The sequence below is a fragment of the Hyla sarda genome, chromosome 9 (assembly GCF_029499605.1).
Source record: "Hyla sarda isolate aHylSar1 chromosome 9, aHylSar1.hap1, whole genome shotgun sequence".
Taxonomy (NCBI): domain Eukaryota; kingdom Metazoa; phylum Chordata; class Amphibia; order Anura; family Hylidae; genus Hyla; species Hyla sarda.
Window position 1 is genome coordinate 4,451,075 of NC_079197.1, and position 16,268 is coordinate 4,467,342.

Sequence of the window (16,268 nt, forward strand, 5' to 3'; positions counted from 1 at the left end):
AGAGAGGCGCATGCATCATGGATTGGCATTTCAAAACCACTTGCAGAAGGTGTATTGGACACAGGGCACAAGACAGAGCAGGGTGACCCGAGCAGGCGGGCGAGGATGTAAAGGGCAGCGCAACGAGGAGACGTGACGGTAATAAGCTCACAGCACAGCCCTGACAACAAGGATTACTGAGGAAGAATGGAGGAGACAAGAACTCCATCATTGTAACAACTCCCATCATCCCCTAATAGACCCCTGTACACATCGTATCAGCATTACCCAACCTGTTATTAAATCGCACCCGTCAGATCCAACACAAAAACATTTCTTTTAATCTATCCCTCAGAACCTAATCCTGACCATGTACATGTAATTTCTATGTGTCTCGCAGCTTTATTTATTTTTTTTATTACACTTTTAATTTAGCTCACTAGTCTGAATTCCTCTCAAAGGGAGGGGGCGTGGCCTCACTGTGCAGGTCTCCGCCCCCTCCCTCAGTATGCTGTCTGCTCACATCTCCCCTAACATTAGCAAAACTACAACTCCCAGCATGTCCTCACTGACAGTAGCGGGACACAAAATGACAATGGGAGGAGCCCTGCGGTCACAGCTGTCAATCAAGGAAGTGTGTCCATGACATAGGTGATGATGCATGGACACAGCAGGACTAGTATGTCTCCAAGCAGGCAGGGGGGCAGTTGTTTGACTGTATTGTTTTGTATGAAATACTGAAAATTTTCTAATGAAAGCAATTGCAAAACCTATTGGTTATACATGCTTTACAACATATCAAATGTTTTTGTATCGGACAGTGCCCATTTAAGCCATTACAAAACTACAACTCCCATAATTCCCTAATAGACCCCTGTACACATTGTATCAGCATTACCCAACCTGCTGCTATTAAATAGTACCTGTCACCAAACTAAACTTTTAATATATTGTTATGTTATTATAAGACACTTTGCTATTTACTTGCTGTTAAAATTCTCAACCTTTATATGTTTTTAAGGTGATTGAAAAAACAGCCACTAGGTGGCTCTGTTCTGTTCCCTGCGCAAGTCAAATAGTTAGTTGGGTCTCCACCCGGACATGCAAAAGTCCAAACTCCGGAAGTGTGTGCGGGGCATGTGAGGCACAGCAATCGCAGGCTTTCTGTGATGTAGGGCGGGAGGGATGTTAGGTGTGGTTATGGAATATAATCTGAGTTACTTTACAAAATATGGTTTGATGACAGGTACTCTTTAAGCTATTACAAAACTACAACTCCCATCATTCCCTAATAGACCCCTGTAAAAATCATATCAGCATTACCCAACCTGTGTATCTCCAGCTACTGCAAAACTGGAGGGAGGTAGGGAGGGAGGGGGGGGGGGGAAGAGGAGGAAGAAGAAGGAGGAGGGAGGAGGAGGAGGGAGGGAGATGAGGAGGAAGAAGGAGGAGGAAGAGGAATAGGAAGAAGGAGTAGGAATAGGAAGAAGTAGTAGGAATAGGAAGAAGGAGGAGGAAGAGGAAAAAGGAGGAGGAAGGAGGAGGAAGAGGAAAAAGGAGGAGGAAGGAGGTGGAAGAGGAAGAGGGAGGAGGAGGAAAAGGAAGAAGGAGGAGGGAGGGAGAGGAGGAAGTACAAGGAAGAAGGAAGGAGGAAGTAGAAGGCGGCGGAGGAGGACAAAGGAAGAAGGAGGAGGAAGGAAGGAGGAGGAAGGAAGAAGGAGAAAGAAGGAGAAAGAAGGAAGAAGAAAAAGTAGGAAGAAGAAGAGGAAGAAGAGGAAGAAGATGAAGAAGGAGGAGAAGGAGGAGAAGGAGAAGGAGGAGAAGGAGAAGAAGAAGGAGGAGGAAGGAGGAAGGAGAAGGGGGAGGAAGACGGAGGAGGAGGAAGGAGGAGGAAGGAGGAGGAAGATGGAGGAAGAAGAAGAAGGAGGAGGAAGAAAAAGGAGGAAGAAGAAGGAGGAAGAAGGAGGAATAAGGAAGAAGAAGGTGGAATAAGGAGGAATAAGGAGGAATAAGGAAGAAGAAGGAAGAAGAAGGAAGAAGAAGGAGAAGAGGAAGAGGAAGAGGAAGAAGGAGGAAGAAGGAGGAGGAAGAAGGAGGAGGAGGAAGGAGGAGGAGGAGGAAGAAGGAGGAGGAAGAAGGAGGAGGAAGAAGGAGGAAGAAGGAGGAGGAAGAAGAAGAAGGAGAAGAAGGAGGAGTAAGAAGGAGGAGGAGGAAGAAGAAGGAGGAGGAAGAAGAAGGAGGAGGAGGAAGAAGAAGGAGGAGGAGGAAGAAGAAGGAGGAGGAGGAGGAAGAAGGAGGAGGAGGAAGAAGGAGGAGGAAGAAGAAGGAGGAGGAAGAAGAAGGAGGAGGAAGAAGAAGGAGGAGGAAAAAGAAGGAGAAGAAGGAGAAGGAGAAGAGGAAGAAGAAGGAAGAAGAAGAAGGAAGAAGAAGGAGGAAGAAGAAGGAGGAGGAGGAAGAAGGAGGAAGAAGAAGGAGGAGGAAGAAGAAGGAGGAGGAAGTCATTAAAAGTGTAAAAACTTACAAAATGTTTCTAATCATATTCAGTGACCAGAGAAACACAAAGAGCAAAATGTAAATCCAAATCAAACCGACTGTCAGTCACAAAATTTAAGGTCACAACTGGACATAAACAGCTACAATATTTTCACTAACCACATCTCCTGTATCCACTTATCTGTAGGAGGAAAATAGACCAGCAGGGATTACCCTGCGCCATGCAGAGTCCCTGGAGACTCCGGGCACAGAGACCATGGGCCGCGTTCATCCGCCCACATCCCAGGAGAGACAAAGTATAAACAGAGAAGAGCAACGGTATATACCTCTCATCACAGCGGTGTACAGCACAACAGACTGCAGGAAAGGTGACCGGAAAGAACACGGAGGATTCATAGAAATAGAGCTAAAACTACAGAATACAATGTATGTAATGGATAGGTAATGTATGTACACAGTGGCCTCACCAGCAGAATAGTGAATGCAGCTCTGGAGTATAATACAGGATATAACTCAGGATCAGTACAGGATAAGTAATGTATATACACAGTGACCTCACCAGCAGAATAGTGAGTACAGCTCTGGAGTATAATACAGGATATAACTCAGGATCAGTACAGGATAAGTAATGTAATGTATGTACAGTGACCTCACCAGCAGAATAGTGAGTGCAGCTCTGGAGTATAATACAGGATATAAATTAGGATCAGTACAGGATAAGTAATGTAATGTATGTACACAGTGATCCCACCAGCAGAATAGTGAGTACAGCTCTGGAGTATAATACAGGATATAACTCAGGATCAGTACAGGATAAGTAATATAATGTATGTACACAGTGACCTCACCAGCAGAATAGTGAGTACAGCTCTGGAGTATAATACAGGATATAACTCAGGATCAGTACAGGATAAGTAATGTAATGTATGTACACAGTGACCTCACCAGCAGAATAGTGAGTGCAGCTCTGGAGTATAATACAGGATATAACTCAGGATCAGTACAGGATAAGTAATGTAATGTATGTACACAGTAACCTCACCAGCAGAATAGTGAGTGCAGCTCTTGAGTATAATACAGGATATAACTCAGGATCAGTACAGGATAAATAATGTATATACACAGTGACCTCACCAGCAGAATAGTGAGTACAGCTCTGGAGTATAGTCCAGGATATAACTCAGGATCAGTACAGGATAAGTAATGTAATGTATGTACACAGTGACCTCACCAGCAGAATAGTGAGTACAGCTCTGGAGTATAATACAGGATATAACTCAGGATCAGTACAGGATAAGTAATGTAATGTATGTACACAGTGATCTCACCAGCAGAATAGTGAGTACAGCTCTGGAGTATAATACAGGATATAACTCAGGATCAGTACAGGATAATTAATGTAATGTATGTACACAGTGACCTCACCAGCAGAATAGTGAATACAGCTCTGGAGTAGAATACAGGATATAACTCAGGATCAGTACAGGATAAGTAATGTAATGTATGTACACAGTGACCCCACCAGCAGAATAGTGAGTACAGCTCTGGGGTATAACATTGGATTATAAATCAGGATCATTATAAAGAGTTAAATAATAAATAAATGTAAACACTAAACCCACAGATATGAAGAGCTGAGGACACTCTTTCACTGATGTAGTCAAATATCACAGGGGGAAAAAAAAAATCATAAAAAAATTAGTAATTAAAAAAAATATTTCACAAAAAGGAGCGGGTGTAATGATGAGTAATGTTATCACACAGTGTGACCCTTCATCAGTGCAGACACGACGATTACCAACAAGTAAAACATCATTACGGCGTTACTGTACAAACATCTCCATGGAAACCTGGATGCCGGATCGTGTCCCCGCGCCCAATCATTAGTGTTGATTTTTATCTAACATTATATATGGAGTTAAGGCAATAATTACATCGGAGACATGGCGAGCGACAAACACGACAAGACGCAATCCTAGTCCGTGCCACAGTCAGGAAACCAGGGTGCCTACAGCTGTTGCAAAACTATAACTACCAGCATGCCCGGACAGCCGCTGGCTGTCCGGGTATGTTGGGAGTTGTAGTTTTGCAACAGCTGAAGAGCCACAGGTATAAAGCCACTGGCTCTCTGGGCATGCTGGGAGTTGTAGTTTTGCAACAGTTGGAGATACTCTGGTCAGGAACCCAAAGATCCAAAACGGCAAAACTTCAATGCTTATATAGTGCAGCATAAAATGTTATAGGTTCTTGTGTATACCTTGTGCTGGCCTGTTTTAGCTGATGTGGCAGGCAAGGACTTTTCAGCCATAATGATTCCTATTACAGCACTGAAATGACTTCCTAATGCTGCCTACATATTCCATGAAACTTCTGGCTTTGCAAAGAGAAGGGTGGAGTCCGATCACTGCACCTGGTCATCTAATTAGGCTGGCGCAGTTCACACTATGTCCATTTTTCTGTATAACTACTATATATCCTGATCCCATAGAGATATCAGCAGTATACAGATAGAGCTGGAGGGGAGTTGTATAACTACTATATATCCTGATCCCATAGAGATACCAGCAGTATACAGATTGAGCTGGAGGGGAGGTGTATAACTACTATATATCCTGATCCTATAGAAATAGCAGCAGTATACAGATTGAGCTGGAGGGGAGGTATATAACTACTATATATCCTGATCCCATAGAAATAACAGCAGTATACAGATGGAGATGGAGGGAGGTATAACTACTATATATCCTGATCCCATAGAAATAACAGAAGTATACAGATAGAGCTGGAGGGGAGGTGTATAACTACTATATATACACACTGATCCCATAGAGATAGCAGCAGTATACAGATAGAGCTGGAGGGGAGGTGTATAACTACTATATATACACACTGATCCCATAGAGATAGCAGCAGTATACAGATAGAGCTGGAAGGGAGGTGTATAACTACTATATATCCTGATCCTATATAGAGATCGCAGCAGTATACAGATAGAGCTGGAGGGGAGGTGTATAACTACTATATATCCTGATCCCATAGAGATAGCAGCAGTATACAGATAGAGCTGGAGGGGAGATGTATAACTATTATATATCCTGATCATATACAGAGATAGCAGCAGTATACATATAGAGCTGGAGGGGAGGTGTACAACTATTACATATCCTGATCCCGTAGAGATAGCAGCAGTATACAGATAGAGCTGGAGGAGGGGGGTATAACAACTATATATCCTGATCCATAGAGATAGCAGAAGTATACAGATAGACCTGGAGGGGAGGTGATTAACTATTAAATATCCTGATCCTATGGAGATAGCAGCAGTATACAGATAGAGCTGGAGGGGAGGTGTATAACTACTATATATCCTGATCCCATAGAAATAACAGCAGTATACAGATAGAGCTGGAAGGGAGGTGTATAACTGCTATATATCCTGATCCTATATAGAGATAGCAGCAGTATACAGATAGAGCTGGAAGGGAGGTGTATAACTGCTATATATCCTGATCCTATATAGAGATAGCAGCAGTATACAGATAGAGCTGGAGGGGAGGTGTATAACTACTATATATCCTGATCCCATAGAAATAACAGCAGTATACAGATAGAGCTGGAAGGGAGGTGTATAACTGCTATATATCCTGATCCTATATAGAGATAGCAGCAGTATACAGATAGAGCTGGAGGGGAGGTGTATAACTACTATATATCCTGATTCCATAGAGATAGTAGCAGTATACAGATAGAGCTGGAAGGGAGATGTATAACTATTATATATCCTGATCATATACAGAGATAGCAGCAGTATACAGATAGAGCTGGAGGGGAGGTGTATAACTATTATATATCCTGATCCCGTAGAGATAGCAGCAGTATACAGATAGAGCTGGAGGAGGGGGGTGTAACAACTATATATCCTGATCCATAGAGATAGCAGAAGTATACAGATAGACCTGGAGGGGAGGTGATTAACTATTAAATATCCTGATCCTATGGAGATAGCAGCAGTATACAGATAGAGCTGAAAGGTGCTGGAGGCAACCTGGTTAGGACACACACACAGAGTGTATTCTATTAAAGGTTTCCCCAATGGTTTCCCGTGGTCACTGCCCGGGTACATACAAATGATGTCACGCCAGCGAGGCCCCGCCCACCTCTCCTTCACATAGTAACACTTAGGTCACTGTATTTGCAATCACGGGCAGCGCGGCTCGGGGCTGACACAATAGCAGATGCGTTCCCTCCTACGCCTCAATTAATTTGCGAGCGCTCCCGGGTTTGGGAAATAACGGAGAACATTTCTCTGCTGGTTGTGTCTGGTTACCCGGAGGTGGATGCTGTGGGCGAGGTGCAAAACTATGCTGGAGCTGAACGGGTGCCAACGGAGAGAGCGCGCGCCAAAGCTTCCCGATAGCCAGGAGTCCCATCCACAATAAATAGCTGGCAGAGGCGGGCGCTGGGTATCTGCTGGGATCGTTACACCTACGACTAAGGGCGACATCTGGGAACGGGTGCAGAGGGAGCGACTCGGCTCCGGCCATCGAGGGGTAAACGTACCGCGCGACGTAATGAGGACTGCGCCTTCCGACACCGAGTTATCGACTGGGTAAACGGTGAAGACCTTCACAACACAGGCGTTTAACGGGCGCTAATGGGCATAGACAGGCGGCATATGGAAGACTGAGGCTTCATGCACCACATGGAACGCTCTTGGAAAGGGAGCTCAGAGTCCTATGGCGCTAAAGAAAAACAGTGCCACCCCTGTTCTCAGGTTTAGTGTGGTATTACAACTTGGTTTCATTCACGTCAATGAAACTGAACTGCAACACCGCGTACAACCTGAAGACAAGAGTGGCGCTGTTTTTTCTTATTCTGGATAGCCACTTTAATGCTATCCAGAAAAGGACTACAACTCTCAGCAGCCAGTGCATTGCAAATCAATACCCTGAACAATGGCGGAGCTCATTCAAATGTATAACTCTCCAGATGTTGCCAAACTACAACTCCCATCATGACCTAAAAGTCCCCAAACCTTATGCGGTCATCTTTAGTTTATTAGTGTTCCTCAACGTGTGGCTCTCCAGGAGTTGGACAACTACAAATCCCACCATGCCCATCAATTCCAATCAGTCTTACTTATAACACTTCAGATAATGAACAACTATGACTCCCATCATGCCCCTCAGCACAATTTATACCACTCCAGATAATGCTCTACAGCTCCCATCATGCCCACCAATTCCAGTCAGTCCCAGAATTTCCCAATCAGTGAGCCGCCAGCTGTTGCAAAACTACCACTCCCAGCATGCCCGGACAGCCTTTGGCTGTCCGGGCATGCTGGGAGTTGTAGTTTTGCAACAGCTGGAGGCACACTGGTTGGGAAACATCACATTAGGGTAAAAATTAGGGTAATTGATCCTAATATATTGCAAAACTACAACTCCCAACATGCTGGGAGTTGTAGTTTTGCAACAGCTGAAGGCACACTGGTCTAACTTCTCACTCTCCAGATGCTGCACACTACAACTCCCATCATGCCCTGACAGTTCCTAAAAACCTTGTGTATCTTCATCTGCCATATTCGGTTGCATGCCCTTTATCAGTTTTACGCAAGTGTGTTGCAAAACTACAACTCCCATCATGCCCTAAGAGCAGAGTTGTTGTTTCTTATGGTTGGGGAACACTTGTCAATCATACACGTGCAGGTTACTGCAAAAAGGGCTCCAGTATCACAATGGAGGAACCGTGTCGCTCCCCATTTATGGCCCCAATTTGGGGGTTGATATGGTGGTTAAAAAAATAAAAAAAATAAAAAAAAACGGAGAAACCGCCTAATACACTTGACATGATCGGAATTGTCAAAAAATAAGTACACAAAACCTTATCCTTTTCCTAGTAGTTTTTCATGATTTTTTTTCCCCTTTAATTGCCATTAAAAGATTAAAGGGGTACTCCCGTGGAAAAACTATTTTTTTTAATCAACTGGTGCCAGAAAGTTAAACAGATTTGTAAATTACTTCCATTTAAAAATCTTAATCAGTCCAGTACTTATTAGCTGCTGAATACAGCAGAGGAAATTCTTTTCTTTTTGGAACACAGAGCTCTCTGCTGACACCTCTGTCCATTTTAGGAACTGTCCAGAGTAGGAGAAAAACCCCCATAGTTAACATATGCTGCTCTGGACAGTTCCTAAAATGGACAGAGATGTCAGCAGAGAGCACTGTGCTCGTGATGTCAGCAGAGAGCTCTGTGTTCCAAAAAGAAAACCATTTCCTCTGTAGTATTCAGCAGCTAATAAGTACTGGAAGGATTAATAATTTTTAATAGAAGTAATTTACAAATCTGTTTAACTTTCTGGCACCAGTTGATTTAAAAGAAAAAAGTTTTCCGCGGGAGTACCCCTTTAAATGTATGTATGTATGAATAAGAAAAAGTATAGTTCAAATTTACTTATGGTAATTACTTCCTTCCATGAGGGCAGCACAGCATTTGTTCCTGTTCTGCCTTTGGACTCAAGAAAAGATGAAGTTTTGGTATGTACATTTTAACTTTCCATATCATCCTATCATTCCTGTGCTGCCTATGACAATATGGAAAGTTCAAATGTACATACCAAAACTTCTTTCCATCTGTCCTAAGGCAGCGCAGTATTTGTTCCTGTGCTGCCATAGAACGATATGAAAAGTTTAAAATTACTTACCAAAATGTCTTCTTTCCATAAGTCCGAAGGCAGCACATAAATAAAAGCTGTGCTGCCATATGACAATAAGGAAAGTTCAAATGTATATACCAAAACTTCTTCTTTCCATGACTAAGGCAGGACAGTATTTGTTCCTGTGCTGCCTTAGGACTCATGGAAAGAAGAAATTTTGGTATGTACATTTGAACTTTCCATATTGTCATACGGCAGCACAGAATTTATTTACGGTATTCCTGTGCTGCCGTGGGATGATCTGGAAAGTTCGAGTTTACTTACCATATTTCTTCTTTCCTTGAGTCCAAAGGCAGAAAAGGAACAAATACTGTCCTGCCTTAGGACTCATCGAATGAAGAAGTTTTGGTATATATATATATATATATATATATATATATATATACATACACACACATTTGAACTTTTCTTATCGTCATACGGCAGTTTCCACAAGTCCTAAGGCAGCACAAGAACAAATGCTGTGGTGCTGTATGACGACATGGAAAAAAACATTGCAAACGGTATATGTAAACAGTCATTGTGGAATTGATCAATTGTTTTGTCTCTCCTGGGACCTACGGAGTTTAAGCTCTCAGAAAGCGCCCCCTGCTTCATCCCAGGAGGATGTCAGAAAGTCTTCTGCCACTTAGACTAGAACAATATGGCGACTGACTACAAAACAGTGTGCAGCCAACAATCGCAATGTCACAGGATTGAGTGGGGTCATAACATCATTAGTGGATTGGAACGAGACCCCACTTTTATTCACTGTCTGTAATACAGCGGTGCGAGACCACCATCTTGGGACACATGACCCACGTCACAGCTTAAGTTGCCATCTCTAGCAGTGGGAAGGTGGGAGGTGGTCTTAACACTTGGACCACTACCTAACAACAGTTTTGTGGGTCGGCAATGCACAGGTTTTCAGAATGTTCCTATTCACTGACAGCAAGCAGAGATTTTCAAAAATATTAAGAACTGAAACACCAATCCTATCAGAAAATTGGTAGAATTCTTTATTACACAATGATGAAATATTATAGATGTAACACTAGGAAGCCCCCACCCCAATAAGATGGACGCCCCTATAAGGGATCGGATACACAGTGTATCGTTCTACCAGATATATTCACTTAGCATTTAGAAGCTACACGTCCCCCACCAAACACCGCCATTCGCGCCCCGGCCCGGCATCATGCGGCAGTGATTTATTAGTGAGGAAACGATCCCTAATTGAGCAGCATTATTGGGGGATGATTGATGGCGCTTTGTTTTCTCATGCATCAGCTAAGTCGTGCGATGGACGCCGCGGAGTAATCTCCAGCAAATGGCAGGAGCCTAATTACCCGTAAACGTCGCCTTTCGCCGGACCCTCGGAAGCTTCTCCTACAAACTTGTGCTGTGTACACACAACGCAACCGGGAAAATACCAAGCTCCATTATTGATGAGCTCCGGAAGAGCCTCCGAGGAGGGCGGCGAGGCCGTCGGGGTGGAGGACGACATCAAAGGGAGAAGTAAAGGGGGATACTGGGCCCGGGGGGCAGAAAGTTATATACAGCGCGCAGAAGAGACATCGTTCACCTGAGGCCGCACTCACGCCTTATATATTATACACTCTCCAGCAGCCCTGTAATCTGTACAATGAAATAATTCTAGTTTTTGCAAATAGGGATTTTAGAAATATCCAACTAATTGGGATTAAAAAGTGGGTATGATTGGACCCAGAACAACGTAGAAAGATACATTTTGCTCAGTTGACAGACTTTGAGAGGGGGCTTTCTTTATTATACCCCCAGTTCTCTTCATTATACCCCACCTATCTTCATTACACCCCACCTATCTTCATTACACCCCACCTATCTTCATTACACCCCAGCTATCTTCATTACACTCCCATGTCTCTTACTTACGCTCCCATATCTCTAAATTACACCCCTGTCTCTTCATTAAACTCCCATGTCGCTTCATTATACCTCCCTTCCCCCCATCTGGACCATTTAAAGGCACTTAAAAGAAATTTAGTGCCATGACCCCTCCGGCTCTCCTCATGCATGGAGCGGTGGTTGACATGTCCCCTCCATGCAACTTTATGGGAGAGCCAAAGAGCTGTTCTCGTGTATCTCTGGCTCTCCCATAGAGATGCATGGGGGGGGGGGGGGGGGGGGGGGGGAGAGGGGATGCGTCGACCATCGTGCACGAGATGAGCTGGGGTGCTGGGCAGGAGGTTGCGGGGGTCCCTGTGATCAGACAACTTATCCCTTATCTAAAGGTAGCTAAGTACCAGAGTTGCCCTTTAAAAGGGTCCATACACCTGTGGATGTCTATTCTATAAACCTCCCAAAACACATGCATGCTGAGAGTTGTAGTCGCTTCTTACAGGAGGGCCATTGTTGTAGGTCATTAGGCAAGCTGATACAGAATCCATAACACGCAGTTCACAAATATAAGGACATGATGGGACTTTTCCAACAGTCGGACCTTGTGGAATTAAGGCCATAAAATAGCTAAGAAAAAAACTCAGTTCGCACAATCAACCTTCAATATGGCAATGTGCACCAGGCAATAAACAGTTAATGGTGGCGCCCATCAATAATGAGCGCAAAAACTCAGAATGTGCATAAGGAAGCGAGTGAGAACCTGCAATGTGCACGAAGCCAATCTAAGGACCGCCGCCGCCTCCTAAATGTAAATGACTGGCGGAGATTAAATACCTACTTTGCCTAAAGACTCTTGATAATGAGTTTTGCCTTTTTTTAAGCATCTTTTAAAGGGTGTTTCATGTCGGCAACTGCTGGAATCTCCTGGTAAATTGTTTTAATTCGAAGCTATGCCATCTGTTGTTAACATAACCGAGCGCGGGGCTGAGGCAGTGAGACGGCTCTGCAGAGGAGACCGCCGCGCCGTCGGAGGGAGACGGGGGGGGGGGGGGTGTCAATAGCTGAGAACACTTACTCCGTGATGAAAGAAGGAGAGATACCACATGGATGAGTACAAGAGATTGTGACGATAACTGTAAATACCGAACGTCCATCCGACGCTTCCCCGAACTCTTTCATCTTCAGGGGCTAAACATGCCGATCGATAGACCTGCGCTGTCTGCGGTGGGGCCGCCAAAATGATCAGCGGTAATTATTACTCCACCGATCCTGCCAGATCTGCACTAAAAATTTAACAGTACAGGCAGTGCAGCAACTTGGCTGACGGCTCTAAGAAGTGCACCAACGCATTTCATGCCCTTCAGGTGTCGTCCATCTGCAGAGATCATGTCATAGTTCATGCACAAAAAGTACTAACAAAAAGTTTGGTGATAAACTAGAGTCCAGCGTGGTGTCGTGCAGGTAATATTTCAAATGTCATAGTAGAAAGTTGTGTTGCGCTGTGCTGTGCTAGGCAACTAAGGGAGAAAGTAACTGTGAGTGTGCTACTGACAAACAGCTTTAGGTATAGATTTAGGCAAGAATGTATCTTGCAATTTTATGATGCAAGACCACAACTCTTAGCATGCCCGGACAGCCAACGGCTGTCCGGTCATGCAAAGAGTTGTGGGCTTGCAACAGCTGGAGGCACACTGGTTGGGAAAAACTGTTTTAGATGCTTCATCCATCATAAAATTGCAAGATAGAGTCTTGCCTAAATCTATACCTAAAGCTGTTTGTCAGTAGCACACACACACACAGTTACTTTCTCCCTTAGTTGCCTAGCCTATCACAGCACAGCATAACGCAGAAGTAACACATTTTAGGTGCACATTACCCATATTGGGAAAGGGAGCTTACTAAGTACGAGTAAGGGCTCTACGTGCACCTGAAACGTGTCATTTCTGCTCCACTATTCTCGGTATCTTACAATTTTTTGATGGAAAAAAATTCTAAAAAGTGTGCTTCCAGACCAGTGTGCCTGCAGTTGTTGCAAGACTACAAATAGAAAAGTATTTTTTAAACTTATGATGAAGAGTCCAGTGTGGTGTCATGCCCATCACAAAACTGTAAAAAATAGTTAAGCATAAGAGACGCATTTCAGGTGCACATTACTCATATTAGGATATAACTCAGGATCAGTACAGGATAAGTAATGTAATGTATGTACACAGTGACCTCACCAGCAGAATAGTGAGTACAGCTCTGGAGTATAATACAGGATATAACTGAGGATCAGTACAGGATAAGTAATGTAATGTATGTACACAGTGACCTCACCAGCAGAATAGTGAGTACAGCTCTGGGGTATAATCCAGGATATAACTCAGGATCAGTACAGGATAAGTAATGTAATGTATGTACACAGTGACCTCACCAGCAGAATAGTAAGTACAGCTCTGGAGTATAATACAGGATGTAACTCAGGATCAGTACAGGATAAGTAATGTAATGTAATGTACACAGTGACCTCACCAGCAGAATAGTGAGTACAGCTCTGGAGTATAATACAGGATATAACTCAGGATCAGTACAGGATAAGTAATGTAATGTATGTACACAGTGATCTCACCAGCAGAATAGTGAGTACAGCTCTGGAGTATAATACAGGATATAACTCAGGATAAGTGCAGGATAAGTAATGTAATGTATATACACAGTAACCTCACCAGCAGAATAGTGAGTGCAGCTCTGGAGTATAATACAGGATATAAATCAGGATCAGTACAGGATAAGTAATGTAATGTATGTACACAGTGATCTCACCAGCAGAATAGTGAGTACAGCTCTGGAGTATAATACAAGATATAACTCAGGATCAGTACAGGATAAGTAATGTAATGTATGCACACAGTGACCTCACCAGCAGAATAGTGAGTACAGCTCTGGAGTATAATACAGGATATAACTCAGGATCAGTGCAGGATAAGTAATGTAATGTATGTACACAGTGACCCCACCAGCAGAATAGTGAGTACAGCTCTGGGGTATAATACAGGATATAACTCAGGATCAGTGCAGGATAAGTAATGTAATGTATGTACACAGTGACCTCACCAGCAGAATAGTGAGTGCAGCTCTGGAGTATAATACAGGATATAACTCAGGATCAGTACAGGATAAGTAATGTAATGTATGCACACAGTGACCTCACCAGCAGAATAGTGAGTACAGCTCTGGAGTATAATACAGGATATAACTCAGGATCAGTGCAGGATAAGTAATGTAATGTATGTACACAGTGACCCCACCAGCAGAATAGTGAGTACAGCTCTGGGGTATAATACAGGATATAACTCAGGATCAGTATAGGATAAGTAATGTAATGTATGTACACAGTGACCTCACCAGCAGAATAGTGAGTACAGCTCTGGAGTATAATACAGGATCGGTGATGTAAGGTACATAATGACTGTTTATATATAATTCCCCATTTTAACCATCTGGTATTTTCCTCCTCCTCCATGAATGTTTGCATTGTCTGGGGTTCGGTGACAGAATTCTCACAGATTCTTTTGTGTCCTTGTTAGTAAAAGCTTTTTATTTTTTCCATGGGAAATTTTCTCAGAAAATCAAATAATTGATCTTAAATTTACAGCTTTCTGCCCCTGAAAAGAAAACACGAACCCCCAATCCGATCATTGGCCCCTCCTGGTGACTGAGGCTTCTGCTGAGTTATTTTCAGGATTCGGTGACAGTATCTTCCGCTTGTCACAATCCGCTCGGGCTGTCTGGTAAATAAATAATGGCGTCTTCACGCATTCGGTGCTGAGGTTCCCACCACCCGGGGCTCGGGGGCTGACACAGCACATTGTGCAGAAGAATCCACTCCGGGCTCCCCGGGGACCCCGTGATGTGACGGCTGCAGACGCTTCTGGGTCAGGTTACTGCTGATCCTAAGGTCACCGGTGAATTAATCGCTTTTACTGTGAATAAGGATCTGAAATCCCAATAGATTATTTAAGACTTCAGCTCTAAGTGGTCCTCAACATGGATGCGGGGATGAAAACAAATGACTGGGAACCAAAAGGTTAAAAAGGAAAATATGTTCTAGGACTTTAGGCTATAAAAAAACCACAGAGGACCTGGGTGACTAATACTGTGAAACAACGTAAGACTTGATACATTGAAGGTTTACAAGACAACAAGGACAAAGGAAGACGAGAAGGAAATCATCGCCCTGAACCCAAAGACTTGAGAGAACCGCTCCATAGGCAACAGAGCACCAGTCACACTCCAATAGACCTCAATAATAAATGTTGTGCGCAAGATCGCATGCCCGGCCCACGGGGAAGGAACCGCCCGCCCCCCCGGGGGAAGGAACAACAAGGACAAAGGAAGACGAGAAGGAAATCATCGCCCTGGACCCAAAGACTTGAGAGAACCGCTCCATAGGCAACAGAGCACCAGTCACACTCCAATAGACCTCAATGATAAATGTTGTGCGCAAGATCGCATGCACGGCCCCCCGGGGGAAGGAACGTTTTTGCAATAGAATGAATAGCCCCACCCATGAGGGTCACTAGCACAAGTGCATTAACCATTTCATGGAGAAGTACACAGAACAGGTGTAGATATAGAACACTGCAGATGTTTTGGACTACATCTACCATGATGCTCTTTCATCCAAAATGCTGCCAAAGCATCATGGGAGATGTAGTCCAAAACATCTGCAGTGCTGAAGGTTGCCTATGCGTGACATAGAATATAATGAGGTCAATGTCTATTCACGTACTGCATTTGTACTAGTGCTTTTCCTAGTCCCGCCCCTGAGGGTCACCAGCATAGCTCTTCGCTTGTGAACCATTCACTTAAGGTATTGTATATAACAAGATCAGTGGGTGTTTTTGAAATGCATTGGTGGTAAAGCTTCTTTTCATGGAGTCCCTTTAAAAACCCATTACAGTGGTCCTGATCAGGTGACCCTCTTTTCTACCCTCAATTCTTCCTAATAAGGACAGCAAGAGGATGATCTGAGGCTCAGTCACTGGATTGTGCCCAGTAGGGGTGCTGGCTGTAGTGCTGCTGCTTCCCTATAAAACAGTTAAAGGGGTACTCCGGTGGAAAACTTTTTATTTTTTATTGTTTTTTTAAATCAACTGGTGCCAGAGAGTTAAACAGATTTGTAAATTACTTGTATTAAAAAATCTTAATCCTTCCAGTACTTATCAGCTGCTGAATA

General features: G+C 43.7%; 1 protein-coding gene across 3 annotated transcripts in view; it reads right to left on the reverse strand.

Annotated features, from left to right (window-relative positions):
* The window catches only part of MED27 (mediator complex subunit 27), a 229,865-nt gene that overhangs the window by 161,324 nt on the left and 52,273 nt on the right, over positions 1–16,268 (reverse strand). Inside the window, exon 1 of one of the 3 annotated variants that reach the window (XM_056540500.1) lies at positions 6,800–6,991. The exons of the other annotated variants lie outside the window; for them this stretch is intronic. Coding sequence (XP_056396475.1) covers positions 6,800–6,976 — 177 coding nt within the window. The 5' untranslated portion in view covers positions 6,977–6,991. Of the gene's footprint in view, positions 1–6,799; positions 6,992–16,268 lie in introns of those variants that run through there. 3 annotated transcript variants of the gene reach the window in all.